At 40.9% G+C, this 17,091-nt stretch overlaps 1 protein-coding gene across 4 annotated transcripts in view; it reads right to left on the bottom strand.

Moving 5' to 3' along the window:
• Ire1 (serine/threonine-protein kinase/endoribonuclease Ire1) overlaps positions 1–17,091 on the bottom strand; it is a 58,670-nt gene that overhangs the window by 18,631 nt on the left and 22,948 nt on the right. For all 4 annotated transcript variants that reach the window (XM_053798558.2, XM_053798559.2, XM_053798561.2 and 1 more), the window contains exons 11-15: positions 14,517–14,716; positions 12,889–13,024; positions 12,295–12,442; positions 5,216–5,409; positions 1,101–1,219 (exon numbers count right to left, since the gene is read on the bottom strand). In XM_053798558.2, the coding sequence (XP_053654533.1) occupies positions 1,101–1,219; positions 5,216–5,409; positions 12,295–12,442; positions 12,889–13,024; positions 14,517–14,716 (797 nt within the window). The remainder of the gene's footprint in view (positions 1–1,100; positions 1,220–5,215; positions 5,410–12,294; positions 12,443–12,888; positions 13,025–14,516; positions 14,717–17,091) is intronic.

Raw genomic sequence — 17,091 nt, 5'->3', positions numbered from 1 at the left:
GAAGCTCAAGACTCGAGATTACCACAACCTGACCGATGATCACCTTCTTGTAGTGTTACTCACCTTAATCTCTGACTAACTTTAATGCCCCCTTTTCCCCTCATCACATAAAATCACATCAGCTAGGCCTGTGTACCTTGTACATGTGCTTGTAGAAATGAAGATATCATTATTATTATTAAGAGTGGTAGATTTAATAAAAAATGTGTATAAACTACGACTCTTTCACTTAAAGAATAAAAGGGCACAATACAGTGACTGGAACAATACACAAATAACCCACATATAGGAAAAAGAAACTTATGAAGACATTTTGGCTCGACTTGAATCATTAACTAGTCATTCTTTACTTTTTTGTACCACTGAAGAATTCATAAGGACAGCAAAATATACAGTCAGTCTTTTACACTATGTTTCTCATACGAGTTTTCTCAATCTATAATAAATTATTTTCTTTAAAAAGTAAGATTAGCTGGTACTAACTGGGAACAACAGCTAATGCAGTACACAACAACAGCCATCAAGGTAAAGGTAGCAGATACAATGTTGCACAAATATTACACAGTAATATAGAAAACACATATCCATCACTTCTAAGAAATATGTTAGCAATATTTTATCTATGAATGTACACTTCAAATTCAAATTTTTATTTCTCTTTTGCTGTACAAAGATAATGTAGTTTACATGTAAGAAAACACTGTTAGGCACAACAAAAAGTAACTAGTAAGCAAATGCATTGTAGGCACGGCAAATTCTTTTCAGGTTGTGCAGGTTTTGTGCACACAGAAAAGAGGCCTAGAGTGCATCCCCAATTCTGCAGTGTAAGTGGATATTTTTGTAAAAATATATAAAGGATATATTGTGCAATGGAGCAAGGGGTTAGTAATCCCTTCTCCTGTGTAAATTACTAAATTACTAAATTATGGTGGGAGACGGCCGACTTGTTGGAAAAAAAAAAAAAAAAAAAAAAAAAAAAAAAAAAAAAAAATGTGAGAAGAATGAAATATGAGATGTCTTCCAGATGAATGATAGTTAAGTTGACGAGACTAAGAATTACACGAGCATAAATATGAGAAAAGGCAAATGCAAGTCCTCACCTGAACTTTCCTGATATGATGTTGGATTGTCGATCCAAGACAGGTCCAAAAGGATGCTTCCCCTTCGTTAACATATAGTAGTACACACAGCCAAGTGAAAATATATCAATTTTGCATGTCTGAAAATATGAGAGAGATGTACAAATATTATTTTTATTATTTTTTAGTATGTAGTGTAATTGCATATACTTTTACTTAATTTATTCCACATGTGAAATAAATTAAGCAGTGATAAATTGCTAGCGCACTCAGCTCACATACTGAGGTCTGAGGGTTGATCCCTGCTAACGGTGGAAATGTCAGGACGTTTCCTTAAGACACCTGATATCCCTGGTCACCTATCAGTAAAATAGGTACCTGGGTGTTAGTCTACTGGTGTGGGTCGCATCCTAGGACAAAACTGACCTAATTTGCCTGAAATGTTCTGCATAATAAAGGGCTTTCTCTGTAGTGGATTGTCATTGATGTCAGCTATAGTCTGTATACCTTGTACATGTACTTGTAGAAATTAAGATTATTATTATTAATCACATCAGTTGGTCAAAAGTTAAGAAGCAGGACCTATTCTCAGGTTCACCTCCAGGCAAACTCAAATAGTTACAGTAATTACAAAATAGGTAATTTTTTTTTTTTATTATCACACTGGCCGATTCCCACCAAGGCAGGGTGGCCCGAAAAAGAAAAACTTTCACCATCATTCACTCCATCACTGTCTTGCCAGAAGAATGCTTTACACTACAGTTTATAAACTGCAACATTAACACCCCTCCTTCAGAGTGCAGGCACTGTACTTCCCATCTCCAGGACTCAAGTCCGGCCTGCTGGTTTCCCTGAACCCCTTCATAAATGTTACTTTGCTCACACTCCAACAGCACGTCAAGTATTAAAAACCATTTGTCTCCATTCACTCCTATCAAACACGCTCACGCATGCCTGCTGGAAGTCCAAGCCCCTCGCACACAAAACCTCCTTTACCCCCTCCCTCCAACCTTTCCTAGGCCGACCCCTACCCCGCCTTCCTTCCACTACAGACTGATACGCTCTTGAAGTCACTCTGTTTCGCTCCATTCTCTCTACATGTCCGAACCACCTCAACAACCTTTCCTCAGCCCTCTGGACAACAGTTTTGGTAATCCCGCACCTCCTCCTAACTTCCAAACTACGAATTCTCTGCATTATATTCACACCACACATTGCCCTCAGACATGACATCTCCACTGCCTCCAGCCTTCTCCTCGCTGCAACATTCATCACCCATGCTTCACACCCATATAAGAGCGTTGGTAAAACTATACTCTCATACATTCCCCTCTTTGCCTCCAAGGACAAAGTTCTTTGTCTCCACAGACTCCTAAGTGCACCACTCACCCTTTTCCCCTCATCAATTCTATGATTCACCTCATCTTTCATAGACCCATCCGCTGACATGTCCACTCCCAAATATCTGAATACATTCACCTCCTCCATACTCTCTCCCTCCAATCTGATATCCAATCTTTCATCACCTAATCTTTTTGTTATCCTCATAACCTTACTCTTTCCTGTATTCACTTTTAATTTTCTTCTTTTGCACACCCTACCAAATTCATCCACCAATCTCTGCAACTTCTCTTCAGAATCTCCCAAGAGCACAGTGTCATCAGCAAAGAGCAACTGTGACAACTCCCACTTTGTGTGTGATTCTTTATCTTTTAACTCCACGCCTCTTGCCAAGTCCCTCACATTTACTTCTCTTACAACCCCATCTATAAATATATTAAACAACCACGGTGACATCACACATCCTTGTCTAAGGCCTACTTTTACTGGGAAATAATTTCCCTCTTTCCTACATACTCTAACTTGAGCCTCACTATCCTCGTAAAAACTCTTCACTGCTTTCAGTAACCTACCCCCTACACCATACACCTGCAACATTTGCCACATTGCCCCCCTATCCACCCTGTCATATGCCTTTTCCAAATCCATAAATGCCACAAAGACCTCTTTAGCCTTATCTAAATACTGTTCACTTACATATTTCACTGTAAACACATGGTCCACACACCCCCTACCTTTCCTAAAGCCGCCATGTTCATCTGCTATCCTATTCTCCGTCTTACTCTTAATTCTTTCAATAATAACTCTACCATACACTTTACCAGGTATACTCAACAGACTTATCCCCCTATAATTTTTGCACTCTCTTTTGTCCCCTTTGCCTTTATACAAAGGAACTATGCATGCTCTCTGCCAATCCCTAGGTACCTTACCCTCTTCCATACATTTATTAAATAATTGCACCAACCACTCCAAAACTATATCCCCACCTGCTTTTAACATTTCTATCTTTATCCCATCAATCCCGGCTGCCTTACCCCCTTTCATTTTACCTACTGCCTCACGAACTTCTCCCACACTCACAACTGGCTCTTCCTCACTCCTACAAGATGTTATTCCTCCTTGCCCTATACACGAAATCACAGCTTCCCTGTCTTCATCAACATTTAACAATTCCTCAAAATATTCCCTCCATCTTCCCAATACCTCTAACTCTCCATTTAATAACTCTCCTCTCCTATTTTTAACTGACAAATCCATTTGTTCTCTAGGCTTCCTTAACTTGTTAATCTCACTCCAAAACTTTTTCTTATTTTCAACAAAATTTGTTGATAACATCTCACCCACTCTCTCATTTGCTCTCTTTTTACATTGCTTCACCACTCTCTTTTTCTCCATATACTCTTCCCTCTTTGCATCACTTCTACTTTGTAAAAACTTCCCATATGCTAACTTTTTCTCCCTTACTACTCTCTTTACATCATCATTCCACCAATCGCTCCTCTTCCCTCCCGCAACCACTTTCCTGTAACCACAAACTTCTGCTGAACACTCTAACACTGCATTTTTAAACCTACCCCATACCTCTTCGACCCCATTGCCTATGCTCTCATTACCCCATCTATCCTCCAATAGCTGTTTATATCTTACCCTAACTGCCTCCTCTTGCTGATGCTTCTATTCTCCTTGTATTCCATCTACCTTTTACTCTCAGTGTAGCTACAACTAGAAAGTGATCTGATATATCTGTGGCCCCTCTATAAACATGTACATCCTGAAGTCTACTCAACAGTCTTTTATCTACCAATACATAATCCAACAAACTACTGTCATTTTGCCCTACATCATATCTTGTATACTTATTTATCCTCTTTTTCTTAAAATATGTATTACCTATAACTAAACCCCTTTCTATACAAAGTTCAATCAAAGGGCTCCCATTTTCATTTGCACCTGGCACCCCAAACTTACCTACCACACCCTCTCTAAAAGTTTCTCCTACTTTAGCATTCAGGTCCCCTAACACAATTACTCTCTCACTTCATTCAAAGGCTCCTATACATTCACTTAACATCTCCCAAAATCTCTCTCTCTCCTCTACATTCCTCTCTTCTCCAGGTGCATACACACTTATTATGACCCACTTTTCACATCCAACCTTTACTTTAATCCACATAATTCTTGAATTTACACATTCATATTCTCTTTTCTCCTTCCATAACTGATCCTTCAACATTACTGCTACCCCTTCCTTTGCTCTAACTCTCTCAGATACTCCAGATTTAATCCCATTTATTTCCCCCCACCAAAACTCTCCTACCCCCTTCAGCTTTGTTTCGCTTAGGGCCAGGACATCCAACTTCTTTTCATTCGTAACATCAGCAATCATCTGTTTCTTGTCATCCGCACTACATCCATGCACATTCAAGCATCCCAATTTTATAAAGTTTTTCTTCTTCTCTTTTTTAGTAAATGTCTACAGGAGAAGGGGTTACTAGCCCATTGCTCCCGGCATTTTAGTCGCCTCATACGACATGCATGGCTTACAGAGGAAAGATTCTTTTCCACTTCCCCGTGGACAATAGAAGAAATAAAGAAGAACAAGAGCTATTTAGAAAAAGAAGAAAAACCTAGATGTATGTATATATATGTATATACATGTGCGTGTCTGTGAAGTGTGACCAAAGTGTAAGTAGGAGTAGCAAGATATCCCTGTTATCTAGCATGTTTATGAGACAGAAAAAGAAACCAGCAATCCTACCATCATGCAAAATAGGTAATTATGGTACACATACCGGTCTAGAGGTGTTGAGCATCATCTCTGGGGCAATCCAGCCTTCTGTTCCAGTGACGCCCGATCGCCTTGAGAATGACATTCGGCCGGTTTCCAGTCTTTTACACAGGCCAAAATCGGATATCATAGCTCGAACCTGGCCACGAGTGTTGGGCAGGGACAGCAGAACATTATGGGGCTTGACGTCTCTGTGTACTGCAATAGCAGAGAAAGATGAGAATCCTTACTTGGAAAGTTATTATTCTGTCATTTTTTAACTACAGTGATGACATGTCACTAGGGTACGGTAGCCCAGCTAAAGATGCACGTTTACTATCATTCAATTAGTATCTGTGTTGCAGATGTAATCAAACATTAACAGTTCAAATGACCCTTCAAAATGTAACATCCCCAACCATCCTTCAGAGTGCAGGCATTGTACACAATACACATTGTACTTCCCACCTCCAGTACTGTAACATCCCCATTCATCCTTCAGAGTGCAGGCACTGTACTTCCCACCTCCAGTACTGTAACATCCCCATTCATCCTTCAGAGTGCAGGCACTGTACTTCCCACCTCCAGGACTGTAACATCCCCACTCATTCTTCAGAGTGCAGGCACTGTACTTCCCACCTCCAGGACCGTAACATCCCCAATCATCCTTCAGAGAGCAGGTACTGTACTTCCCTCCTCCAGTACTGTAACATCCCCACCCATCCTTCAGAGTACAGGCACTGTACTTCCCGCCTCCAGGACTGTAACATCCCCAACCATCCTTCAGAGTGCAAGCACTGTACTTCCCATCTCCAGTACTGTAACATCCCCAACCATCCTTCAGAGTGCAAGCACTGTACTTCCCACCTCCAGGACTGTAACATCCCCACCCATCCTTCACAGTGCAGGCATTGTACTTCCCACCTCCAGGACTGTAACATCTCCACTCATTCTTCAGAGTACAGGCACTGTACTTCTCACCTCCAGGACTGTAACATCCCCAACCATCCTTCAGAGTGCAGGCACTGTACTTCCCACCTCCAGTACTGTAACATCCCCAACCATCCTTCAGAGTGCAGGCACTGTACTTCCCACCTCCAGTACTGTAACATCCCCAACTATCCTTCAGAGTGCAGGCACTGTACTTCCCACCTCCAGGACTGTAACATCCCCAACCATCCTTCAGAGTGCAGGCACTGTACTTCCCACCTCCAGGACTGTAACATCCCCACCCATCCTTCAGAGTACAGGCACTGTACTTCCCACCTCCAGTACTGTAACATCCCCAACCATCCTTCAGAGTGCAGGCACTGTGCTTCCTGTATTCATTGATTAAATGCATCAACCCCCCCCATTCAGGAGAGTGACAGTCCATGGCTAGACTAAATCTTACTCAAGAGACCATATCTAGAGCTGTGATTACATTCCAATAATTAAAAAAATCTAGAAGAACAGTAAGAGGTATTGTGGACCTTTGAGTATCATGAGGGTGACAGTCTCGAAAACTGGCACATTATACAAATTAGCATTAGCTATAATTAGGAACACATATGGGGAAAAATAGGGGTATTTGCCCTGGACCTGCCCTAAATCAATTTTTTTTTTGTGTGTGTGGGGGGGAGATGGGGGAAAGAATAGGCTAAAAAGTCAAAAGAGAAACCATTATCTGACCTTAAATTCTGGTTGCTCATCTATTGATATGCAAGCATAGAGAGGATGGATATGATCCTGCATGTGGGAAGCAACATCAACTTTTTTCAAGTGTTCTTCAAGATATTCTAAGTAAGTTTGTGTAGGCACAGGTACACATAAGTAAAATTATCATACATAGTAACATATGTGTAAATTACCTAGGAGAAACCAAAAAATTCAAAATTTTTTCCCTTATGACTTTTTTAAAAAAGTAAGAAGGATAATTTTCCCAAAAATTTAAGCTAATAACTTTGAAGAGGTACCTTTGAACCTTTGATATACCTTTGAAGAATTTCGAGAGTTTCACTACTCTCAGAGCCAGGCCATGGGCCAGGCTCGTCTGGTGCTTGCCTGGTCAACTAGGCTGTTGCTGCTGGAGGCCCGCTGCTCCATTTAATATTTTCAACGTACACAGATCCACCACCATCACCTGTCTTCAACAAGTCAGCACTGGTAAAAAAGTAAGCCACATTTCCTTACCAAATTATACCAAACATATTAGAACTCATCATACCTATAACACATATATATATATATACATACATACATACAGCATACATACAGAGGTACAAAAAAATATACACCTACCATCCGACTTACGACCGAGTTCAGTTCCGAGAAACCGGTCGTAAGTCGAAATGGTCGTAAGTCGAATTACTACTGAATATCAACAAAACATTTTTGTAATGACTTTATTTTATTGTTTTATTTTGGTATTTCATGTTTTACTTTACTTTTTATGTTGTTAGTACTGTATTTTATACTGTAAGGTTTAGGATAAACACTGTGTACAACACAAATAGTTGCTTATTTCCCAGAAATTTGGCATAAAAAACACGGTCGTAAGTCGAGTGGTCGTAAGTCGGATGGTAGGTGTACTTAAGATGCTTAACAATTAGCAAATGGGTGAAATTATTTACAAACATTATCTCTCAGTCTTTAACCCTTTCAGGGTCCGTCCCGTAGAACTACGGCTTCATGTTGAGTGTCCAAACCGTAGATCTATGCCAAAATTCTAGCGCCGTCAAATTTAGCGCAAAAGCGCTCATAGGCCTACATGTGAGAGAACGGGTCTGTGTGGTGGGTGTGCACCATAAACAAAAAATCTAGGAGCCCGCATAGCATTGTGGGAACGCCGGCTCAGTTACCCTTGTTCACCATGCCTCGTCGCAAGTCAGCTCTCACTCCCCGGAAAATTGGGACTCTCCTCTTCCTATCTGATAGTTCTGACACTGATGGAAGTGGAAATGAAGACGAATTCTACAGTTTTGATCAGTTAGTGACCGAAAAGAATGACCAGGATATTGATAATAGTGCAGAAAACCCTGACGATCCTCAACCTTCTACCTCTGGTGTGGGCACTCGTGACTCACGGTCGGTTGTTCCTCAATGCAAGAGAAAACTAATATTTTTGCATGGCCAGGCCTCTGACTTCAGTAATGATGATGATAGTGACGTGGATTGTGATTTTATTGCGCTCGACGACCATTCGAGTAGTGATAGTGAGGAATCATATTCACCAGTGAAACGTCGGTATGTTCGCCGCCGCATGTGCTCGGGTAGTGTACCCTATGCTGTGCCCAGGGGACGGAGTACATCCCGGAGTACATCCTGTGGCCCTACACCAGTTTTAGGTAGTGATAGTGAGGCTGATGTGGCTATACTTGGCATGGATAGACCACAGGCATCAGTGGATGGTGTTAGTGGTGATGGTAGTGGCACTGCCATGCGTGACTCACCAGCCCAGGGTGGGACCCACGCTGCTGACTCGTCAGTTCAAGGACAAAGCGGAGCGTCAGCTTCCAGCCCACCACAACCACAACCACCCGCACAACCAGCCTATGATGTCCAGTATCCACCAGCAAACCGTATGTGGGATTGGCAGCAAAATCCCAATTTTGTTCCCAAGCCTCACCACTTTGATGACTCTCAAAGTGGAATTCTACCTACTTGTCCCCTTGGAACCACGGCCAATGAACTGGAATTCTTTGAATTATTCTTTAACCAGCCATTGATGGAAACTATTGTCAGGGAAAGTAATAAGTATTTTGAGTACACCATGGCAAATACGATCATATCACCACAGTCAAGACTACACAGGTGGAAAGAGACGACTGTTGCAGAAATGTATTTGCTTTTTGCAACAATAATGCTTATGCCTCATGTCTATAAGCATAATATAAAAGCATACTGGTCCACAGATCGGCTAATTTCTACCCCGGTCTTCAGTTAAATCATACCAGTGAACAGGCTACACACAAAGAGAAGGATACATGCACAATAGTAGAGTAGTACATGCACAATATATATTGTGCATGTACTACTCTACTAAATGAAGAATAAATGACACTTACCTTTATTGAAGATGCAGCAATGACTGATGAGACACTGTGTCCTGGGAGTGCCTTTTCCTCCTGAGTACTGTAGGTCCTGTTTGGCATTGTCTTCCAGAACAGGCCTTATCACACTGTGTATGCCACTACGATTCTTAATCTCTCAAACCAACCTTTGCTGGCTTTAAATTCACCAATATGAGCACTAGTTCCAGGCATTTTTCCCTGTTCACCTGGGTGTTAGTCGACTGGTGTGGGTTGCATCCTGGGAGACAAGATTAAGGACCCCAATGGAAATAAGTTAGACAGTCTTCGATGACACTGACTTTTTTGGGTTATCCAGGGTGGCAAATCCTCTGGGGTTAATTGTTTCTTGGTATTCTCAATAAGCCACACCAACAACAGTGCTACAGCAGCAGCAGCAGCAGCTGACAGTGCTACAGCAGCAGCAGACGATGCTACAGCAGCAGCAGACGGTACTACAGCAGCAGCTGATGGTGGTACAGCAGCAGCAGACGATGCTACAGCAGCAGCAGACGGTACTACAGCAGCAGCTGACGGTGGTACAGCAGCAGCAGCAGCTGACAGTGCAGCAGCAGCAGCAGCAGCTGACGGTGGTACAGCGTGCTACAGCAGCAGCAGACGATGCTACAGCAGCAGCAGACGGTACTACAGCAGCAGCTGATGGTGGTACAGCAGCAGCAGCAGCAGCTGACGGTGGTACAGCAGCAGCAGCAGCTGTACCACCAATAGTAGCGATGGTTGATTGGGGTTTATTATACAACCTGGCCAGCTCGGAGACACGCACTCCACTTTCATACTTATCAATGATCTTTTTCTTCATCTCTATAGTAATTCTCACCCTTATTGCTGTAGGGTTGGCACTAGAAGCTTTCTTGGGGCCCATGGTCACTTATTTTGCAGATAAAATCACCAAAAACACTGTAATAATACGAAATGTTCCGATTGTATGCTTGGATGTTACCGCGGAGGCTGGCTGGTAAACAATGCCACCGGTGGCACATGTGAGGCTGGCTAAGGGCGCACATTGGACGCGTCTCGGACGAAGAGCGGTGAGCGGGTTTTTGAGCGGTATGCGAGGCAAAATTTTTGCGATAAAAGCAAGCGGTATGCGGATTGAACGTTATGTGATGCGTACGGTATGCGGGGGTCCACTGTATCTTACTCTTACGTATGTTGCACTTCTCTGACAAAACCAGGCCTGACAGAAGTGACAGGTTATACAAGATTAGAAATGTTTTCATGTATCTCAAACAAAAGTTCAGCATATACTTTTATCCATTCAAGAATCTTGTAATTGACGAGTCTTTGATTTTGTTCAAAGGTAGACTGTCATTCAAGCAGTATATACAGAGCAAGAGGAAACGCTTTGGTATAAAACTGTTTGTACTCTGTGACTGTGACAGTGGCCTGGCGTTGGATATTGTTGTATACACGGGAAGTAAAACATTGAAAGATACCAAGATGTTATTGGGTATCTCAGGTGATGTAGTGAGAAACATGATGGCACCTTATCTTGGTAAGGGGCATACATTATATACCGATAACTGGTACACAAGCCCATTACTCAGTGATTTCATGCGAGTGAACAAGACAGATGTGTGTGGCACAGTGCGTTCTAATCGTAAACATATGCCCAGGCTCAACGCAGGTGCTCGTGGTGATGACGTGCAGGTGTTTACTGCCAATGACATCATGGCATTACGGTGGCATGACAAACGAGATGTCACATTGTTGACAACCATTCACCGTAATGAAATGCAAGACAGTGGCAAAGTTGATCGAGTGACTAATGAACGTATTCGAAAACCAGTGACAGTGATTGATTATACACAAAGCATGCGCTTGGTTGACAAATGTGACATGCAGATTGGTTTGTTGATTGTGTTCGTAAGAGTTACAAGTGGTACATGAAACTTTTCTTCCATCTCATGGACATTTCTATGCTCAATGCATATAATATGTACCAAATAAAGACTGGCAACAGACCACCGTATGGTGAATTTTGTTTGTCTGTTGTCAGACAACTCATAATGAAGTACCAGGTAAGAACACCTGCTATACAACAAGGTCCTCAAATTACTCAGGATATACCCAAGCATTTGAGGAGGGAAGGTGATCATTTCATAATACAGCTTCCTTCAACTCAGAAGAAATTTGCTCAGAAGAGATGCATCGTCTGTGCACAAACAAAACGACGGCAACAAAGACGCAAAGACACTCGGTTTATGTGTGAGGAATGTAAGGTACCTCTGTGCATGGTACCTTGTTTCAAGGAGTTCCACAAGCTCCAGCAGTTCTAAAACCATGTCCAGTGATTGTAAATATGTAAATATATGATAGAACATTAGTATTATACAAGATTTGTGCATGTTTATTGTAATAAACAACAGTGGTAAACAATAATATGATAACTTTAGTGCGGTTATTGTGTTCAATACAGTGAGTTTATATATATACATTATATACAGTATTGGTCTCTCAGGCCCCAAATGTTAGTAGGAATAGAAAAAAATTGGAAAAGAAAAGAAAAAACTTTAAAAACCGCTAAATAATGTAATGCGCGTATGTGGAATTCGTCGATGTTGCCGCCACCACATCACTTTTGACAAACTTCTTGGCACTGTATCTCGGTAAGTACTGATCAGAATTTTTTTTTTTGTCTTATTACCTTCACAAAAATATGCTCTTTAATTCTGTAAGTATAAAAATAAAAAGAGAAACTTTTTTTTTTTTTTGCAAAATTTCTTGGACACTGGAGCACCACTTCAGATTTTGGCCTTGGACCCTGAAGGGGTTAACAGGATTCGAACCTGCGCACTCCAATACAGAGAAGAATGGTGGAAAAAGAGGAGGAGTTTGAAGTAATTAGTCTCTCAGCCTGAGGGACTGATTACCTCAAACTCTCTCTTTTTCTACCATTCTTCTTTTTATTGGACTGATGAAGCCAATATGTGGCATAATGTTTCCTCAATAAAGATTCCAAAATGTTGCACAAGTGTCTCATTCTTCCACAGTCAAACCATCTACAATAAATGCAAAAGAGCTGAAAACCTACCAATATCAAGGGTGTGAAGATGTTGCAATCCTGAGGTAGCCTGATGGAGGATGCTGAGAATACTGATGTTTGCCTTAAACCTGTTCTGAATGAAGTCTTCCAGGGTGGCGCTGCACAGCTCCAGTGCAATGTAACGGAACTGACGGCACTTTAACCAAAAAATTTAATGCAATTAGGAACCTTGGAGTCTTTTTGAGCAAAATATTTTAGAGAAAGCAGTATTCAATAGAGGAATCAAACTCCATGGCTTAGTGTTGCAATTTCCTATGCAATGTTTGGATTAACATATGATAAATACTGATAGTGTCCATGGGGAAGTAGAGAAGAATCCTTCCTCTGTATGCCATGTGTTGTATGCCTCAATGGAAGGCGATCAGTTTTAAAAATAAATACTGATAAGATGTAAAGTGAGAAACCACTTGGACAATATTAAATACAGGTGTGAGAGACTTAGTATATCACAACTTCTTCATTGGCTGAAGAAGGTTTCTGACCAAGGTTGAAAATATACAAGACACTGTCAAACTGTATTTTAAATTTCTGTTAGTTGGTTTCTCATTTGACTGTGCAACAATCACAGGAAAAAAATTTTACCTGCTCGGTGCAGAAATATCTTATTACGTTTGGATGTTGATCACTTGCCCGAAGAAGATCTACCTCACGGTCAGCAATAGAGAAGCAATCGGGAAGAATGCGTTTCACTGCCACACTACGTCCATCAAATGTTCCTCTGAATTTTCAATATGAAAAAAAATATACCACACCATTAGTATTAGTATATGCATTTTTATACATGCAACATTCAACAATATTGTCCATTTATTAAAGAAATGACAGTGAACGTATTTCACTCTTTATTTTTGGGTCATGCTACTTTGCTGGGAGATGGCCAGTGTGTTATTTGAAAACTGTTATTTTATACAACTTTCTGAGGAGTGTGAAACTCATGGATTAATTAAAGTTGAATAACTAAGGTGTACCTAGGTAGTAGGTTAGTAGACAGCAACCACCCAGGGAGGTACTACCATCCTGCCAAGTGAGTGTAAAACGAAAGCCTTTAATTGTTTTACATGATAGTAGTCATTTTTCTGTCTCATAAAATGCAAGATTTCAGGTATGTCTTGCTACTTCTACTTACATTTAGGTCACACTACACATGATGTACAAGCATATACGTACTAGTATGCATATACACACCCCTCTGGGTTTTCTTCTATTTTCTTACTAGTTCTTGTTCTTGTTTGTTTCCTCTTATCTCCAGGAGGAAGTAGAATAGGATTCTCCCTTTAAGCCATGCGTGTTGTAAGAGGCAACTAAAATACCAGGAGCAAGGGGCTAGTAGTCCCTTCTCCTGTACACATTACTAAAGTTAAAAAGAGAAACTTTTGTTTTTCTTTTTGGGCCACCCTGACTTGGTGGGATATGGATGGTTTGTTGAAAGAGGAACAACTAAATTGTAATGAACATTTGTCAATGCTCAATAATAACCCACATAGAGACAGATACACAGGAGATTGAGTGATCTGTGTATTTTGACCCTCTTCTAGGGTCCTCTTCACCAGATACACAAGTGAAAATAGAACATAAATTTAGATCAATTAATCTCCTGAGTTTCTGTCTCCATGTTTGTTATTATTGAGCATTATTAAAGCTATTCATAATTTCCTTCAATGCCCTATAAATTTATTTATAAACCGAGTGACCATCTTTTTTGTTTTGTTTTAACTCAGTGGTTGTCTCCTACCAAGACAGGGTGACCCAAAGAAGAAAATGCATTTGTCAACATTCACTCAATTGCCATCTTTTCAGAAGTGTGCTGACAATCAGATTACTCCTCCAATATCTCCACTCCCTCCTTCAGAGTGCAATCACTGCCCTTCCCACCTCCAGGATTCAAGTCTGGCTAACTGATTACCATGATCAATTACTATCCATAAACCTGGAAAATTTCTGTGTTAACAGCCTTTCCCAAGGGTTACAAAAGTTCTGATGAGGACCCTGGCACAAAATTAACTACATCCAAGTTTTTCAGTGCATTTCCTTAATCTATTATCCAATTTTTTAGTCATCCAGTCTACCACAGTTCCTACTGGGGTTGGAAAATCTACCACAATTCCAAGTGGGGTTGGAAAATCTACCACAGTTCCCACTGGAGATGAAAAATGAGAATGCATATATTAAAATGCTCTGAATACAGGAGACAAATCATTTTAACCACTTACTTGAATACAAATGTGCCATCACAGCCTTTGCCAAGTAACTGTTGAGGATCAAATATAATTTTGCCAACACTAACAGATCCATTGTCCAGTTCCTCAGCTACAGCTGTGATATTGCCTGATGAACCTCCAGAGCTGTTGGATCCCTGTGACCAGAGGCGCCTCGACGACATCTCTTGTGTGAGTTTTGCATAGCCTTGAGCCTGTAGACACAACAAACACTGTAAAAAGGTTCAGATCAGATAAGATTTGGTGAGATTTTTAACCTGGGGAGGGTTAGCCACCCAGGATAACCCAAGAAAGTCACTGCATCATTGAGGACTGTCTATCTTGCTTCCACTGGGGTTGTTCGATCTTGTCCCTCAAGATGTGATCCACAAGTCAGCTAACTCCCAGGTACCTACTTACTGCTAGGTGAACAGGAACATGTGTAAGGAAACATGCCAAATGTTTCTACTCAGCCAGGGATTGAACCAAGGACACTCAGTGTGTGAGTGATGCGAAAGCATTGCCTACCGAGCCAATGGGTATTATCATCATATTCATGGGGAAGTGCTAAACCCATGAGGGTCATACAGTATCAGGGGATTGGGAGGTAATCAAGTTTAATTTGAGGAAGGGGAGGGTAGGTCCAGTTTCCTGAAGCAAGAACCTTCAGAGTAATGAATGCAATACAGTGGACCCCCAGTATTCGATGGCATCGGTATTCGATGGCATTGGTATTCGATAAATCCAGTATTCGATGCATTTTAATGCAAAAATTTCGCCTCGGTATCCGATCGAAAACCCGGTATTCGATGCGATTCGTACGAGACGTGTCCACGTGTGGCCTGAACTGCCCCGTGTGTGCCAGTGTTTACAAGCCAGGCAGTGTGCTTGCATCTAAGGATACATTTGGTACATTCCATATTATCACAGTGTTTTTGGTGCTTGTTTCTGCAAAATAAGTCACCATGGGCCCCAAGAAAGCTTCTAGTGCCAACCCTTCGAGAAAAAAGGTGCTAATGACTATTGAAATGAAGAAAGAGATAATTGCAAAGTACGAAAGTGGAGTGCGTGTGTCGGAGCTGGCCAGGTTGTATAGTAAACCCCAATCAACCATCTCTACTATAGTGACCAGGAAAACGGCAATCAAGGAAGCTGTTCTTGCAAAAGGTGCAACTGTGATTACGAAACAGCGACCACAAGTGTTAGAAGATGTTGAGAGACTGTTATTGGTGTGGATAAATGAAAAACAGATAGCAGGAGATAGCATCTCTCAAGTGATCATTTGTGAAAAGGCTAGGCAGTTGCATGACGATTTGGTAAAGAAATTGCCTGCAACTAGTGGTGATGTGAGTGAATTTAAGGCCAGCAAAGGTTGGTTTGAAAGATTTAAGAAGCGTAGTGGCATACACAGTAACAACTTCGACACTCTCCCCTCCTCCCATCCCATCAATCATCACCAGATCTTCATTAAAGGTAAGTGTCAATTATTCTATTGTTATTATTCTATTGTTATTGTTGTTATTGTAATTATTCTATTGCATTAAACTTAATATTTCATGTGGTAAAATTTTTTTTTCATACTTTTGGGTGTCCTGCACGGATTAATTTGATTTCCATTATTTCTTATGGGGAAAATTAATTCGGTTTTCGATATTTTTGGTATTCGATGAGCTCTCAGGAATGGATTAATATCGAATACCGGGGGTCCACTGTACATACAAAGTTACTATATTGATTAATTCCAAAGGTTGTCTATCCAGAAGTGCAGAATTTTTTTTTTAAACACTGGCCATCTCCAACTGAGGTAGGGTGACCCAAAAAAGACACATTTTCACTATCATTTACACTATCACCATCTTGCCAGAGGCTTGCTGAGCCTATGGTTCAGATGCACCTCCAAACAACAAATATCTCCACCTCTCTGGTCAACCGGTTTCCTGAATCCCTTCACAAAATGTTACCTTGCTTATAAAATCTCAATATTACAGAAAGAGTTTAATCAGCACAAATTTTTGCACAACATGACTTTTATATTTCATTCATTGATCTGCATATTTTTTTCAGTTTAAGCCAATCAATAAGATGAATAAAATCTTTTACAAAAACAAGCAGAGATCATTACATTCTACATGTGACTGATCAGTCAGGCTGTGATGGCTATGTGGGCCTGCGGGCTGCTAGCAGCTACAGCCTAACTGATTAGGCAAAAGGACATGTGTGCACAATAGCAGAGCTACATTTTTGGGTCCCTGAAGCTCGAACTGTTATGGGATCACCTTTGCAACCAGCAATGATTAGTCTACATGATTAATAACCTTTAAATTTTTATTTTAACCTATTTTGTATTGAATTACACTATATTAATATTGTTTTTTAAAAACCCCTTCTCATACAGTAGACCCAAATTTTTAAGCAGTGTGAACTAAAGTCACTTCTCGGGGCCCCTCTGTGTTGGAATATGTTGACATCTGGAACTGGAGGCCCCTGAAGCTTAAGCTTCATTAATTTCATGGTAGGTCTGCTCCTGCATGGGCAACTAATGTGACAGATTACTGTGACAATGTTTTCACCCTCCAGGAGCTTTGTCAAG

The sequence above is a fragment of the Cherax quadricarinatus genome, chromosome 87 (assembly GCF_038502225.1).
Source record: "Cherax quadricarinatus isolate ZL_2023a chromosome 87, ASM3850222v1, whole genome shotgun sequence".
In the NCBI taxonomy this organism is placed as follows: Eukaryota; Metazoa; Arthropoda; class Malacostraca; order Decapoda; family Parastacidae; genus Cherax; species Cherax quadricarinatus.
This window is presented reverse-complemented; position numbering and strand designations above follow the sequence as displayed.